At 43.7% G+C, this 17280-nt stretch overlaps 1 protein-coding gene across 3 annotated transcripts in view; it reads left to right on the top strand.

Annotated features, from left to right (window-relative positions):
- Nucleotides 1-17280, top strand: part of LMNTD1 (lamin tail domain containing 1) — a 249695-nt gene that overhangs the window by 142100 nt on the left and 90315 nt on the right. For all 3 annotated transcript variants that reach the window (XM_068277587.1, XM_068277585.1, XM_068277586.1), the window contains exon 8: nt 11841-11942. In XM_068277587.1, the coding sequence (XP_068133688.1) occupies nt 11841-11942 (102 nt within the window). The remainder of the gene's footprint in view (nt 1-11840; nt 11943-17280) is intronic.

Below are 17280 nucleotides of genomic sequence, written 5' to 3'. Positions count from 1 at the left end.
CTAAAACCAGGCACAAAACTGTAACTAAACGGGTGGAATAGCAGTGCCTCACTGAGAAAGTTATACAATTTCCTCCACCAACTGAGGAAGTTCGGTATGGCACAGGAGATACTAACATGCCACCATCTAATCGATCCTCTGTTCCGCCATCTTGGTCTGGTATGCTGGAACCACCGCCAACGACAGACTCAAACTACAGAGGATCATCAGGTCGGCGGAAAGGATTATAGGGAGGCCCCTGCCTCCACTAGACCACTTGTACAACTCAAGACTGCGAGCTAGGGCACTGAGGATTGCATGTGACCCCACTCACCCAGGCCACTGCTTTTTCACTACACTTCCATTGGGCCGGAGGCTTGAAGCCTTCGGGCCATCCCCACCAAGACCACTAGACACAAAAACTCTTTCTTTCCTTTAGCTGTTAGACTCCTGAACTCTCTTCACACTTTTCCACCCTCTGACGGTGCACCACCATCTGCCAAGTTACAGCCAGCAAACGCTTTCTGAGCAACCAATTGACGGACAGCATTTTTTCAACCGTTTAGGCCTTTACCACACCTTGATAGATCCCAGCAGCGGCTAAATGTCGACTTATGATGCATACTGTGGCAGAATGTATACTCGAGAAATGTGCGATTTATCACTGTCCTACTGTCTTTTTCCTGATGTATTATCTTTTCCTTCCTATGACTTTCTTCCTTAGCTACTTACCTGCTCCTGCAGGGCCGGCGCTACCATAGAGGCAAAGGAGGCAGCTGCCCCAGGGCCCCAGAGCTTGTAGGGGCCCCCAGTGGCTACAAGAGGAAAACATTTTTTTTAAATCGGCCTTATAGTTTTTGAGAAAATCGATTTTAAAGTTTCAAAGGAAAAGAAATACACATTTAAAAACCTGCCGACTTGAACGGTTAATAGCAAATCCACCTTAAATGCTAGAAACCCTAAATTTGCAGGATATGTTAAAGAGGATCTGTAACGTCAAAAGATCCCCTGGGGGGTACTCACCTCGGGTGGGGGAAGCCTCCGGATCCTAATGAGGCTTCCCACGCCGTCCTCCGTCCCTCAGGGGTCTCGCTGCAGCCCTCCGAGAAAGATGACGTCAATATTTACCTTCCTGGCTCCTGCGCAGGCACTCTGACGGCTGTCGGCTCCGAAGTAGGCTGAAATACCCGATCGCTGTCGGGTCCGCTCTACTGCGCAGGCGCAAGTTTCCGGCGCCTGCGCAGTAGCGCGGACCCGACTGAGATCGGGTATTTCCGTGTAGTTCGAAACCGAGAGCAGCCACAGCGCCCCCGCTGGAGCCTGCAAAGGTAAATATTGAACTGACAGTCGGGTCTGTCGCCGGCTGTTCGGAGGGCTGCAGCGAGACCCCCGTGGTACAGAGGACGGCGTGGGAAGCCTCATTAAGATCCGGAGGCTTCCCCCACCCGAGGTGAGTACCCCCCAGGGAATCTTTTTGATGTTACAGAGTCTCTTTAAGGAGATCATTAGGAATAAGAGGAAAAAACAATTTTTCAAAAAGACCTTATAGTTTTTGAGAAAATCGATTTTAAAGTTTCGAAGGAAAAAAGTATACTTTTAAATGCGGTAAATGTCACTTTTAGTACCTAACGGTAGTGTAATTTTACATGCATCAAACGAAAGCGCAATAAATTTCCTGACGGGGTTTCCAGGGGGTCTATACGCAGCCGCAGCGCTTTGGCCAGGGATCGCTATACAGCCGCAATATGGCTGTATGAAGATCCCTGGCATTTTTTCCTATTTTCCCAATTTTTTTTTTTTATGTTTAGAGTGTGGGAATTAAAAAAAAAAAAAAAATTATGTGGGCTTCCCTCTCCTGAAACTTTTTAACCCCTTGTCCCCCATGCAGGCTGGGATAGCCAGAATGTGGAGCTCCGACCGATTGGGACTTCACACCCTGACTATACCAGCTGCAAAAAAGGTCCCCTAATGCCGATTTTTGTTCTGGGGTATCTGTTGGGGGGGGGGGGGGGGGCCCAGGTTTATTTTGCCCTGGGGCCCCATTGTTGCTTAAACCGGCCCTGTGCTCCTGTAATCTGTACTTTTGTACTCTTGCCTCTAATGAGCTATGTATTGTGCCAAAACCAATTCCGAGCATGACCGAGTCATGCTTGGCGAAATAAATGATTCTGATTCTGATATTGCTAATAATTTAAAGCAAACCTGAAGTGAAAATAAACTTATGAGATAATGAATTGGATGTGTACTACAGCCGAGAAACAGAAAATTAGAAAATAGTCTCATGTTGTTTTCCAGTACAGGAATAGTTGAACATTTTCAGTTATCTATGCAAAAGAGCTTCTCTAAGATTTTCAACCCACCGGGTCAAATACAGTCCCGTTTTCCAAAGCACTTAAAGGACAACAGAGGTGACATGTGACATGATGAGATAGACATAGACATGTGTACTACAGTGCCAAGCATACAAATAAATATGTTGTGTTCCTTTTTTTCTTTCTCTGCCTCAAAGAGTTAAACATCAGGTATGCAAGTAACAGTTTCTATCCGGGTTGGAACTGGGTCAGACTATAGAATAACCCTCACTGATAAATAATTACAGCCATAAAATACTTTCTCATCAGTAAATGGCTTCTGAGAGCAGGAAAGAGGTCAATCATTCATAGATTTGAGCTCTGAGGGCTCAAACTCACTAGAGCGATTTTGTGAGCATTTAGGGAGCGATTCAAACCGCTAGCGATTTCCCTAAACGCTCAGCTAATGTTAATGGATGGACCAAATTTCACTGGAGGGATTGCGATGACCAAAATCGCAAATGAGGGACATGCAGCATTTTTAGCGTTTCTGCAATGTAAAGTATATAAACGCTGGCGTAATCGCTCGTCAAAACCTACACGGAGCAATTTTGCTAACATTTTTACATTACTGCACATTGTAAGAAAATTAAAACTAATTGAAAGGACCAATCAGAATTAAAAACGCTAATCGCTACACAATCGCTGCTATAGAGCTGACACTTTTTTAAAACTCTACCAAAAGTGCCAGCAATCGCTCATAAAATTGCTTACAAACCGCTCATTAAAAATGTTAGCGATTGTAATTAACGATAGCGTTTTGTGGAGGGTTCCAGGCCTCACATACTTCAATGAAGGTGTCATTGAGCAGAGACAATGAAACAGTAAAAACTAGATTTAAATATAAAATAAAACCGCAAGATATCTAAAAAAAAGTCATTTTGAGGAGATTGAGGATAGATACAATTGTTTTTCTCATCAGTTTATTTTCACCTCGGCTGTCCTTTATGCTGGGCATACACAGCTTGATTTTGCCGCTCGATCGTTTCGTCGCTCGATTCAGCAGTCAATTACCTTATCATCTTCTCGTTTTTCTTATCTTTTTCCATTCACTTCAATCCGGAATCAAATGGCAAAACGATGGGGCGGGAGATCGGATATGTCGGAAATTATCTAACGGGCCATCTTAATGGCTCAAAAATCGAGCCGTGTATTCCCAGCATTAAACAGCCAAGAAACAGTGAGCGACAGCTTAAGATAAGGCCGTAAACGGCAGGAAAGTTGAAAGGGTCATTATTTCTGCTTTGTTTTATAGCTTAAAAGACGGAGGTGGTTTCTAAACTGCAAACAATACAGAATGATGCAATGTTATTGAAAAAAAAAAAAAAAAAAAAAGCTTTATACCGGTAACTGAAAAAAATATGAGACTCTTATTTGCTACGAATGTTCCATTCCTTATCTGTTCTACACATCCAATTCATGATATCATAAGTTCTTTTCACTTCAGCTTTGCTTTAATAGTGGGAATTTGGAATATAAATATGAGCCTCATTGGTCTCTCCAGCTTACCAGCATAGTGTCTTTAGTGTAAACGTGATGCTACAACCCTCTGGTTATCTGATTGAAAACTAGCCTAAAAAGTACCTAAAATTCATGTGATCTGTGATCCCTGACTAGTTTATAGACTAGTATAGTAACTGTGTAACCTGGGAATAAGTGTGCTATTCTTGCCCTGTGACTCTGGAAGGTCACAACAGTGACTGATTAAAGTATGTTTGGAACAATTGTTCCTCTCTTTGGCGCTGACCTGCTGACCCTCCCCCTCCGCATCTCTCTACCGTACACCAATAACAATCGCTGCTTGTTACGGGAAGCCATAGGGCAAAGCAGTACGCTACTCTTTTATAAGTCAGTTTGCACTCTTAAAAACAGAATGCAATAAATATGGATAAGTGCTCCACCAGTCTTTTTGGCATGTATTGTTTTTAAAACAGCTATGAATTCCCCAAACCATCAAACTACACTTCAACAGAAGCCTGGAATAGAAGCTCTGTTAGGAGTATTAACTGTCTAGAAAGCCTCATCTTCCTGCATGAGTAATTATTATTATTGTATATTTATAAAGTGCACCAAAACTGATCACCAGACAGAAGTAGAAGTCTGAGCACTGCCATAGGCACCCATAAAATTATCATTAATACTGTAAATCTGGGCTCCGAAGGCTTGTACCTGCTATTAGTTTTCATAGCGGGTGGTACCCAAACTTCACAGTGTTAATGATAATTGTATGGGCACCTGGGGATTTTCAAAGGTTAGGCATGAGGGGAGGGGGTCGGTGTACGTAGTTGGTTAGGCATCGGTAGGGAGGTGGTTAGTGTTAGGCACCGGTAGAGGGAGGGTTCTGTGTGAGAAAAGGGTTAGGTTTAGTTGTTGTAAAATATCGGTAACTTTTACCAATATTTTACTATCGCAACTACCACTAAAATAGTAGAATATCGGTAAATATTACCTGTATTCCACTATCGGCTATTCCTGGGGCCCAAATTTCATAGTACCTTTATTTTGCTTATGCATATTGCGTTGGCCTATTCTGCAATGCATTACACAGTCTGTAGTGATGTCACCAACTGTCACTCTGAGGGGCTCACAATCTAATCCCTACTATGGTCATAAACTTATGTCCCTAACATTGCCTAACGCCAATTTTTAAGGTGCTTCCAATGAATTTATCATTATGTTTTTGGGATATGGGAGGAAGCCAGAGTGCCTGGAGGTAACTTATCCAAACACTGGAAGGACATACAAACATCATGCAGATTGTGTACTGGCCCTGATTAGAACTAGGGACCCCAAGAGGATCGTGGTATCCACTACGCCATCATCTGAACACCCATCGCTGAACGCCATCAGCTGAAAGGCAGGAATGTTAGGTGGAAAAGCAGAAATTAACATCTTTTTGAAAAAATAAGTTATTAAAAGAATATTGTTGAAAAAAATTACCATTTTATTATTAAATAATGAATACAAGACTAACATTTTAATATTAAATGATGAATACATGACTAAATTTATATAAAATCCCATGATAAACCAATTGCCATTTGGACACAGGACAACACTTCACATAAACCCTAGAGGTGACTTTCACCTGCTAAGGCCCTGACAACACTGCATCCCAATATCAGTTTACAATTATGCTGGCCATTGGGTGTCAACGAAAGAAGTAAAAACTCAGTACCCCATCTCCAACACAGGATGCTTTTTGTCTTAGAAAGAGAAAAGTAGAGATAACCGATTGATCTTCAGCTAACTTTACATATACAAGGGTTGATTAAAAAGTAACGCGACTGCCCTTGTCACACTTTCAGGGATGCAGACTTGGGGATGCTGTGCTAGTGTTTGTGAAGGGCATATACTGAAATGCTTGAACCTGCAGTTGGACAGCCAGTGCAGCAAATGGAAAGGATTGAGGTGGATGCAACTACTCACTTCAAATATTGGAGAGGATCGCTGTCTGCCAAATGTACTTCATACTGTATGCTTGGGGTAGTGAACTCTCAAAAGGTTAAGGAAAGCATAAGTGCATTTGTGGCGGTTCAACCACCCAGGGCCAGTTTAGCCCTTGATGGGGCCCCGGGCACCCTCTCCCAGCAAATGTATCCCCCAGGGTCCCCGATCCAGCTGCAGCCCCCTAACCGCAACACCCCCACACCGCCCGATCTTCCCCTCAACTTTTCTGTGCTTCCTGGGGGCGTGAAAGATAGCAGCATTGTATCTTACCTGTCCCAGCTGCTCCCTGTCTTCTTGCTGCTGCATGCCTTATGTGACCAGGCACATGTTATGCGTAAGGTAATGACGTGTTGGGTCACAGGAGGCAGGCAGCGAGATGAAGAGCAGGACAGAGCAGCTGAGATACAATGCTGGTGGTATTGTGCAGTAGCCCCGGGGAGCACAGAGGTGTTAAGGGTGAGGTCAGGAGTCCGGCAGCGTGGAGGGCCTGGCAGTGAGCCCCAGGGAGCACAGGAAAGTTACTATAAGGGAGAGGTCGGGAGCGACAGAGCTCAGAGGCACTGGGGCAATGGCCCCCTTTGCCTTAATGGAAGCGCCGGCCTGCAGACAGTGTATACTGTTCACAAACACCAGCACAGCATTCACCCCTTCCTAAAAGAGAAATGGGAAGAGTTTCATTACTTTTCAACCAGGCTTTGTATCTGGGCACAACATGTCTTGTTTTCACATTTTGCACAGATTTCTGTTGTAATTGTTGCTATAATCCTGACACCCACTCTCAGGGGAGGCATTTGTGAGCAACAGATTTCAAAGTCACATTAAGCTCAATTTCTATGTAAATATTTGGGCATTACTCCTATTTCAGTAACTAATAATCATCTGTTAGTCTGTAGAGCATTATTTTGCAAGGGGCCCTGTCACTTAAGTGCCGCATGTGGGCGATCCTTCTGGTGATTACTGATGAGCTGGAAGACATCAAGTGTGAGGCTGAATAAGGAATTCTCATTAATAGAGGTAGAGAAAGAGAGTCTCCCATGCTCATTGGCTTTAAGGGGCTCCTTGGATGCAGCTGATGCCTCTCTCTGTATAACTAACTCCCCCCTTCCCATTAATGGCGTTTTAAGAAATCATTTTGTCCTTGTGTGACAATAATGGCTTTTATACAACACAGTATCTGTCTCAGAGTTATTACTGTAGCAGGCAGAAAAAAGAGGCAGGAACTGAACACCTGGGTTAGTGGGGGGGGGGGGGGGGGAAGGAGGGGGCGTTTATATAATAAGAGTATCTCTATACATAATACTGCGCTCATCAGAAGGGCCACAGGTGTGCGACTGTCTCCGAAAACAAAAATGACCCTCATGATGATGAACGGCAATATCCTAAACGACAGACGTATTAAGGGGAGACTATAGCATAGCATACTTCTGTAATTTTATAGACTGCGCTTTTTATATTATCTTTGTATTCCTGAAAGCAATTATTTTAAAATACGGCATTTATTAATGAATACAGGTTTTTTTTTTTCCTGCACAATGAGCCCGATTTACTATGCTTCTCTCTCAGCCTCTTTCCAGGGGAGATTGGATTTAATAGGAAACGGGCATTCAGAGCACACTACTGAGAGGTTTGGGTGCCATGAGCCCATACTTATTGGTGCTGGGAGGTTGGTTTAGTCACTTGGTAACTAATGCTGGGAATGCACTATACGTTTTTTCAGCAGATAGATGGTTCGATAGATAAGTTCTGACATGTCCAATCTTATTTTCGACCGTTTTTCTGATCAATTTCTCATAGAAGTGAATCGAAATTTATAAGAAAAGATAAGAAAATCGATCTGAAAATTGATTGAAAATAAGATCGGACAGTAAACCGACTGAAAAATCTCATTGTGTATTCCCAGCATAAGTTATTGGCTTGTGCTAGAATATCGGAGTCAATTATTTGTTTTTTGTACATGAAGTGGATGATGCTAAAGCCGAAACAGACACCAGGCGGTTAGCAACGGTTAGGGTCAGGCGCAGATTAGGGACGCCAGGGAACTGTATAGGGAAGAAAGGACCTCTACATACCAGGGAACTGTACTGGGGAGGGAGGCGGAACACTATACAATACAATACAATAACATTTGTAAAGTGCTTTTCTCCCATAGGACTCAAATCGCATAGTTGTCTCAGATCAATACAGGGTTGCAGGCTGGACTGTGTTACAGAGGAGATAGTCAGATGTTCATAAATGCCAGACTGAAGAGGTGGGTTTTCAGTTTTGACTTAAATGCTTCCAGGGATGGTGCTATCCTGATTGTGTGTGGCAGGGAGTTCCAAAGTCTAGGGGCAGCATGACAGAAGGCTCTGTCTCCAAAGGTTTTGAGGTGGACTCTGGGAGTGACCAAGGTGTTACATCCTTTTGATCTAAGATTGTGGGGGGTATGAGGCAGTTGCAGCAAGTCCTTCAGGTATCCAGGGCCCAGATTGTGTAAGACACCAGGGGACTGCATAGGGGAGGGAGACAGATTACTAGACACCAGGGAACTGTATTAGGGAGGGAGGGGGGCCATTAGAAACCATGGACCTGTATAAGGGAGAGAGGTGGCCACTAGACATCAAATGTTGGCTCATTTTTTAAACAAACTTGTGCACACCCTGTACTGTGTGTGTGTGTGTGGGGCACAATGTAGTGCATCGTGTCATTGCATGATATGCATCGCTTACAGTGAAGCATGCAGTACATGAGAAGTATGCTTTACTCCTTTACAATATAATTGCACACATTAGCACTGTGGTTGTATTGTCGCAACATAACGCGGCAGTGTGAACATATCCCAACAGTGGTTTATTTGATATCAACTTATCAGTTAACTTCAAACTCTGCTGCACAAAACTAGGAAAATGTTTGGGCTTGAAAGTTAATTTAACCATTTAATCTATTTTTACATATTTGGTTTAGATGCCTTGTAAAATCGTTCCAGTTATGCATTCTTGCTGTGTTATTCTAGTGGTGAGCTTTAGGACCTGAGCAAAGTTGCACATTACTGTGCATTTTTCAGCATTATCAGTCTTGATGAAAGATGCACAAAAGCACAAGTGTGATTAGGCAGTTAGGAAACTGCCTGGACAAGGGTGTAAGTGTAGCAGTGGCAGACCATGTGACTTATGGAGCCCTGCAAAGCAGAGGAACCTATAGAAAGTAAGTGGTGATGCACTCACTCACAGCCGTGCTCAGAAGATAAAAAGAGGGACCCAGCACTGGAAAGGTGACTTGGAGAAAGATCCAGGCAGCCTCTATTGCTTGACCACTGTCGCTTGAAATGAACAAGGAATGATGGATCGACCAAAAATCATTAAAAAAAAAAAAAAAAAAAAAGAAGTGTCCCAAGGAGAGTAACAGGCAGCAATTATCATCCATGTATACTGATCTGTCCTGGCAGATCGGTTTGGGTGATAATTGCTGTTAAGCCCCGTGCTCACCGCCCAACGGGTCCTGCGACGGGTCCTTGAAGACGGTCAAGCAAAGCTTCTTCCTGCCAGCGGGTATACACGGTACTTTGCGCAGGAGTCCTCGAGGATCTTAGCGATGCGATCCGTTGTCCTCATGTTAGCGTTCCCGCTAACGATCCCCTGAATTCGAACATGCTCCGATGTAGTTCATCAGCAACCACAGGGGATCACTCGTTTTATATTGATGCCGGTCGAGTTTGTGTACAGAGCTTTACAGCGCTGTGTTTCCTTTCTCTGTTGCACCTCTCTAAACTGTTTCCTTTCATGTTTTGAGAGTCACAAGTTAATATAACGTTCTTTCTGTGCCATTGTTTCATTTGTTCATTTGCAACAGTACATGAAGGGTAGAGCACTCCATACACTTTTGATATATTGATAATAGCAGGGACTAGATTGTGAGCCCCTCTGAGGGACAGTTAGTGACAAGACAATATACTCTGTACAGCGCTGCGTAATATGTCGGGGCTATATAAATACTTAAATAAATAAATAGCAGCATATGTAAATACTTAGAACATTAAACAGCAGCCCCTGCTGGTCAAGTCTAACATAGCCGACAACGCTCAACATGCATTAATGTAGTAGACAACACCTGGTAGGGTCTCCAGAAGCATACATGAAATAAAGTCACCTGGAAAAAAAGGGCTCAGGGGATTGTCGCTAGTAGAATATTGTTAAAATTAGCGATATTCTATTGCTGTATAGTGATCGGCTGAATATCAAATTTTGGGTTCGCGAGTTTTGAATTATAATCTCTGCAAAAAGTATGTATCTGGAGAATCTCCATAGGCTTCAATGGCAGGCGAATGGTCGCTAACTTTAGTGGTTAATAGCAAAGCCCCCTTATTTGCTAGAAACTCGGTATGTGGAGGGGGACAGTGGCTACAAGAGGAAAACAATTTTTTCAACAAGACCTTATACTTTTTGAGAAAATCGATTTTAACGTTTCATAGGAAAAAAGTATACATTTAAATGTGGTAAATGACAGATAATGTAGCAAACCTAACTGTAGTGTAAATGTACATATATCAAAAGAAAGAGCAATTTCATGATGGGGTTTCCAGGGGGTCCGTACGCAGCGCATATGGACCCCCTGTAAACCCCTCAGGAGTTGCAAAGCTTTGGCCAGGGATCGCTATACAGCAGACATATGGCTGTATAAAGATCCCTGGCAACTTTACCTATTTTTTAAAACTTTTTTTTTTTTAATGTTCAGAGTGTGGGAAATAAAAAAAAAATGACGTGGGGTGCCCCCTCTCGAGCCTCTTTAACCCCTTGCCCCCCATGCAGGCTGGGATAGCCAAAATGCAGAGCCTCGGCTGAGTGGGGCTTTGCACCCTGAGCTACACCAGCCCGCATTGTCCATGGCCAAACCTCCCTCTCCACCCGGAGCCCTTTGGACAATACATGGACAAGGGGCTCTTCCCCATTTCCAGTGCCCCAGTAGGAGGTGGGGCGATAACTCCCTGGGAGGGGGTTCATGGTGGCATCTGGAAGTCCCCTCTAAGAAGCGGACCCCCAGATGCCCGCTCCCCTCCCAGGAGAAATGAGTATAGTGCCCTTTACCCATTTCTACGAAGGGTTAAATGAAAAAAACAACCACAAAAAAAGTCCTTATTATTTTCTTAATTAACCATAAACTTACCTGTACCCTTAAGAAAATGTTCCCATGCCAATATCCTCTCATCTTGCGAGTTTGATTGTAGCAAAAGATCAAAGACGCGCACTCGACGCTACACCCGACGCACAGCTCTAGCTATACTCTGTATAGCTAGAGCACTAAAGCATCTGTGAATTTTGGCTCCAATACCAATGGGAATCCTCCTGAAGTTGCCAGGGATCTGTATACAGCCATTTTGTGGCTGTATAGTGTTCCCTGGCCAAAGATTCGCTCCAGAGTCCCTACAGATCCCACAGATCCAGCACAGATGACCACAATGTTTATGTAGTAGAGTGAGTGTATTTATGTACTGTTGCTGTAATCTCACGTGTCTTTCTCTCATCTCTTTGTTACTAATAAAATCCAATTCACTCACCCCCTCCCTTTTTCCCTTTCTCCCCCCCCCCCCCTCCAATTTCTCATTTTTACTCTCTTTTCTTACGCTCCTCACTTTCTCTCTTGCACTCACTCTTTCTCACTCTCCTCTCTTTTGCTCCGTCTCTCCATTTCTCACTCTTTTTTTTTTCGCTCTCTCCCTTTTTCTGTCTCATCCTTTCTCACTTTTCCCACCTATCTCTCTTTCTCACTCTCTGTCCTTTTCTCTCCCTTTCTCACTCTTCCCGCTTCTCTCTTTCTTGCTCTTTTCTATGACTCTCACACTTTCTCACTCCCCTCACTTCTCTTTATTTTGCTGTCTCCCTCACTTCTGCTCATCCTTCTGTGTTATTCACCCTTTCTCACTCTCCTCACCTCTCTCTCTTGCCCCCCCCCCCCCTTGCTTTCCCATTTTTCGGTCTCTATTTCTACCCCCCCCCCCCCCCCCACCACCACCACCACCACACACACACCCCTTGCTTTCCCTTTCTCTGTCACTTTTTCTCACTCTCTTGTCCTCTCTCTGCCCAGCTCTTCTCAGAAGAAACCAACAACAGGACTTTGATGGAGAAGCTGGAAACTGAGCAAGTGAGGAGCCTGCAGCACATTCGGGCCCTTGAGGCCAGGCTGGAGGTCAGTGTCTGTCATTTACACACAATTACGCTAGTCCCCCCCCCTCCCCGCACATGGGGGGAACATTGCAGCTGCAGATGGAAATTGTCATTTAATTTGCTGTTACATTAAATAATATGGCCAATTGTCGTTCCCAAGAGCACAGTGCGTTCTGCCCAACAATAGAGCTATTCAGCACCCCGTCCAGGGTTCATCGAGTTTCCTGTCTCTATTATGAGATATTAAAGGACATAGACAGCCAGTCTCCGCTATGGGCCTGCTACACCGATATACAACAAAACCATGAATTGTGCCGTATTCCAAGAGGAACTTCAATTTCTGGAACATAATAGATATCGCAACACAAGCCATTTCTACAGCTGTTATTACAATCAACTTTCTTTAATTAAAAAATTATCTTTCCGTGTCAGTTTAAATTCGGCAGACAGCTACGAAGCTGTAGAACTGCTGAAACTGTGAACTATATTTATTTCCAGTCATGTTATCTTTAAACTGTGCACATGGTGTCCCCATATTCTCATCTGCCTGCTCATGTAATTGGCTCACTGCTTTTGCTAAAAGTATGCACAAAGCAGGAAGTAAAATTTCAGACATCCCCAGCGCTGTCTTTAGGTTTACTACATCAAAGCTTTCATACTAGTAGATGAGGTAGCACAGCTGCAAGGAAAGCAGGGATGTATTACCTTACTGTATTTATAAAGCAGACAGGCGCATTATGCTGTGCTGTGTACAGAAAGACTTTTACATAAATACTTTTCTACTTAACTCACAGTGTATTATCTCTACCAAAGTCATGCACACCACAGCCAATAAACATTCCTGCAAGTTTTTTGAGGAAACCAGGTAACCTTACTATTACGCTTTTGGGATGTGGGATGAAGCCAAAGTGCCTGCAGGAATCCCACACAAACACGAGGAGAATACACAGACGCTATGCAGATAGTGTCCTGCCCTAGGATAACAAAAGTTTTTAGTATAGTAGCATAGTGCTCCATATGTATTTACTATATCTGGTTATCCTTGGTCGCTGTCTTACCTTCCTCCATTTTAAAGTTAGAACTCCAAATAACATTTTCAAATAAACCTAAGCATGCTTTAATTGATTTTCCAGGCAATGCCGGTTCTAGTAACAATGGGGCCCCTGGGCAAATTGAACCCTGACAGGCAACCCCCCCCCCCCCATCTATAGAGCAGCATGAGGGCTTTTTTTGTTGCAGTCATATTTCTCCCACATGGCCCCTTAACTAGCTGCGCCCCCTCCCCACTCACCCCCAACCTAACTGTGTTCCTCAGGGCCCTGCAATGTCTTTGACAGAGTAGCAACTCACCTGTCCCAGCGGGCATGCTCCTCTGTCCTCTGTCAACCGTGCCCAGCGGGACAGGTGAGATGCTACTCTGCCAAAGATGTGGCAGGTGAGCACAGTAAAGTTGGTGGGGAGACACCTTGGGGGCCCCTACAGGCTCTGGGGCCCAGGGGAAATTTCCCCCTTTGCCTCTATGGTAGCACTGGCTCTGTTTCCAGTAATTGTGAGTGTGAGGCAGATGTCATCTGCGTAGGGATGGATTTTAACCTCCTTGGCGGTATGGACGAGCTCAGCTACATGATTTAGAAAAAAATAAATCCAAAAAAATACTGCTGCGCAGGCTCCCTGGCGATCTTAATAGAACGCCAGGAAGGTTAATGGTCATGTCCCAATTTTTCCAGTCCCTTTATCTTTGAGTTGTCTTGTATAGCTTCTATTAAGCTTTCTAAACTTATGTTAAATAATAGTGGTGACAATAAACAGCCCAGCCTTACCCCGTTAGCTATCCAATTTTTTTTCTGATTCGTGATTATTAACTTTCCCTCTTGTGAATTGATTAGTATAGAGGCCTTTGATCCTAATAATAAAGGGCTCTTTGAAGCCAAATCTGCATAGTCATTCAGATATAGAAAGGGTCTCGATAGGCGATTAAACGACTTTAGCTGTAATCTGCATTCATGGATGAAATTTATAGCAGAAAATATACTGTATGGTCCTGCAGTTGTCTATCTTTCCTGAAACTTGTTGGGATCCTAAAATAATCTCGTAGCTAATATTTTGGAATATATTTTAACATCAGAGTTAATTTTATTGCAATTGGGTGGTAATTTTTGCATTCAAAGCAGGACTTATCTTCCTTTGGTACTATGTATATTATGTAATATAATACTTGCCTCATTTGTTAAGTCTCCATTATTGTTATTCACAAAATCGGGACGCGAACTCCTCCACAAAGAAGTAAAAAGTGACTGTGCATCTCTTTTGTACGTTTCCCTTTAAGTGAGTTATTGGCAGCCTCAATAAATTCCGATGTAGAATAAGGTAGATCTAATAAGTCATCAATTTCATTATCAATCTGTGGTAGGTTAACTGTCTCTAACAAGCGCTATAATTTCTTCAGACAACATAATTTGGCCTCAATTCTGATATGCTTACCGCCCGTTTTACCCATAAGTGGTATTCTACTGCATGTGGTAAAAGCAGTTTGCTATTCTGGTAGATTGTAGTAATTTACTGCATGCGGTAAATTAGGTCATAAAATGTGCGGTGTTTTACCAGTTTAAGACCTGTCTGTATCTGGCGATAAAATCAATTTGTGTGCACTTTGCAGTTTTTAGTGGAGTTCCTATTCAGTTCCTATTGCTATTTTAGTGGTGTTCCTATTCAGGCTGTGTAGTAGAGAACCAGTAGTCTTCCCAGCGCAGGGAGGTTGTTTTTTTTATTTTTTTTATTCCAGAGACAAATACCAGCAATATAATTATTACTTAATATGGCTGCTGCATATAAAAACATAAGTGTACGAGTTAATCTGTATTACTTACGGTACTTACTATCATTGATGTAATGAAGCCTTCTGTGCATATCAAGTAGAATGCATATATTTTGATCCTCTGTACAGGGTTTCTATCCCTGCTATTAATTTGTACTTTTCTCTTTAGGCCCGGTTCACACTTGCGGTTCTCTGCCAAACGGACCGGATGACCTGACCGGATCCGGACCGGATCCGGATCGGAACCGTACGGTTCTGATCCGAATCCGATCCGGATCCGGTCAGATTGCATCAGGTGTACATCAGGATGCAATCCGTTTGGCAAAAGAGAGTAGAAATAAAATAAAAATGTTGGGGTCTGGGAGGTCAGCAGAAGGTGGACCTGTGGAATCAGGCCCTCCGCTGTTTAGAACTCACCTCCACCTCCGACATACTGCCAACATCTCCAGCACGTTTAAAGTCACTGCTGCTCCACTCCAAAATGCTTTCCCATGTGTCCCCATCCAAAATCGCCACTACAATACGCATAGAAAGTGGGGTAGAACGTCCGGTTTTTATAGCCAGTGTGTTGTGCGCTCTCCGTTTCTCATTGGTTTCTATTGGTCAGATGCAACAGTCCGGCTCGGCTCCGGATACGTCAGCCGGAGGAGCCGGACCAAAAAATAGCGCATGTTGGGTCTTACGCCGGAGTCCGGATCCGGTCGAAACGGACGCATGTGAACAGACGCATAGACTTTCATTGCTATGCCGTGCGTCCGTTCCGTCCGTTCCGCATGCGGTCCGGCTCGGCGATTCCGGACGGTGACCGCCAATGTGAACCGGGCCTTACTCATAACAATAAAACTGATTTGTTAAAAAAAGAAACAAAACTCCAAATATTTACTGGATCTCTGCCTATAAATATACTTTGCATAGATTGCTACATAACCAAAATACCCCCCCCCCCCCCCAAAAAAAAAAACACCTTCCAAAGACTATCCTAAGTTATGGAAGACATTTAGAGACTTATTATTTACTGCTGAAATACCGCACTTTCACAGGGGCATAGCAATAGGGGGTGCAGAGGTAGCGACCGCATCGGGGCCCTTGGGCCAGAGGGGCCCCGAAGGGCCCTCCCTTAACTACAGTATTAGCTCTCTATTGGTCCTGTGCTCATAATAATCACTTCTATAGATACTTTGAATAGTGGTAATCATTAACAAACGGTTTCCCATCCCTTCCTTGCACCTCTGACACTGTAGGTGCCATTGGCAGGTTTTGGTGCACCGTATCAATTGCTATGTATAGAGTGCTTGGGGGGCCCCATTGTAAAACTTGCATCGGGGCCCACAGCTCCTTAGCTACGCCACTGCACTTTCAGAATTGCCAAAAACCCTGAAAATACCGCATGAGGGGCCATATGCAGTTCACTTTTTCACCTGAGTTTTCTCCTAGGAGAAAAAATGTCATCTTTGATTTAAAATAACTTTTTAGCACTTTGCAATGGAAAAAAGTATCAATAAGTAGGTATAAAGTACTATCAACATATTTTGAGTATTTTTTTGCTTGCTGGTGGTTTAAAAGGCATTTTTTTACAAGTTTTAAAATATCACCTAGGAGAAAACTCAGATGAGAAAATGAATTGCATATGGCCCCAGGTATTTTGCAGACAAAAAAATATTTACCGCATATAGCTACTAGAATTGGCGCCAATGTCACTTTTCTGGTGATCAACTAAATCCCTAAGTGTAAACAATGTGAGTCACATGCCATTATGTAAAGCCATCCGTGCCAGGATTTTGCACTATTGATCATGGTCTCACTTTGTCTATTTGAACCACACTTAAAGTGGATCCGAAATAAACTTTTAATCATTGCATAATTGTGTTCCTTTCATATAGTTTATAGGGCATTCCTCAAGCCAAATATTTTTTGTTTTGTTTTTGTTTTAATACTCTAATTCCTTTGAAACTAAACTAGCCCATAGCTTCTTCAGAGAGCCTTGGCACTCTAAGCCTTAGTAGCAAGAGCTTATTGGAGCTCAGTCTGGGCAGGAGGAGGTTACTAGCCAGAGATCTCAGAGGCAGAGGGGAGGAGGAGAGGGGAGTGAAGTTTTCACAGTCTGAGGGCTGGAGATACAGCAACAAACACAATTGCTAACTTCCAGCCAGAGCAATATCCTGCCTCTAACTGGCCAGCAGACGCCAGTCAGCCAATCAGGTGCACTGTCATACACCCTTTGCCTGCTGTACCATACCTAGCAGGAATTATATAGATTAGCATTCAGGTGGGAGGCTTCGGTTGGACGCAATCGTGAATTGCGTCGTTTACAGGGACGCCCCGTGTAGGCACATCTCCCACACGGTCCCCTCCCTAACCACTCACCTGTCAACCGCATCCTAGAAGCTGCAAAAAATAAATTTAAAATCACAAACACTGGTCCACATGACAGCCCAGGGGCCCCAGGTCTCTCTCACTCACTGGGGCCCCCAAACCACCATGCGACACCTAGAGGGAAGTGCGGGCAAACCCTGGACCTCTCACCTCCAGGGAACTCACCCCACCA

Source organism: Hyperolius riggenbachi, chromosome 3 (genome assembly GCF_040937935.1).
Source record: "Hyperolius riggenbachi isolate aHypRig1 chromosome 3, aHypRig1.pri, whole genome shotgun sequence".
NCBI lineage: Eukaryota > Metazoa > Chordata > Amphibia > Anura > Hyperoliidae > Hyperolius > Hyperolius riggenbachi.
The sequence above is the reverse complement of the archived record's forward strand: the minus strand, read 5'-3'. Positions and strand labels throughout refer to the sequence as shown.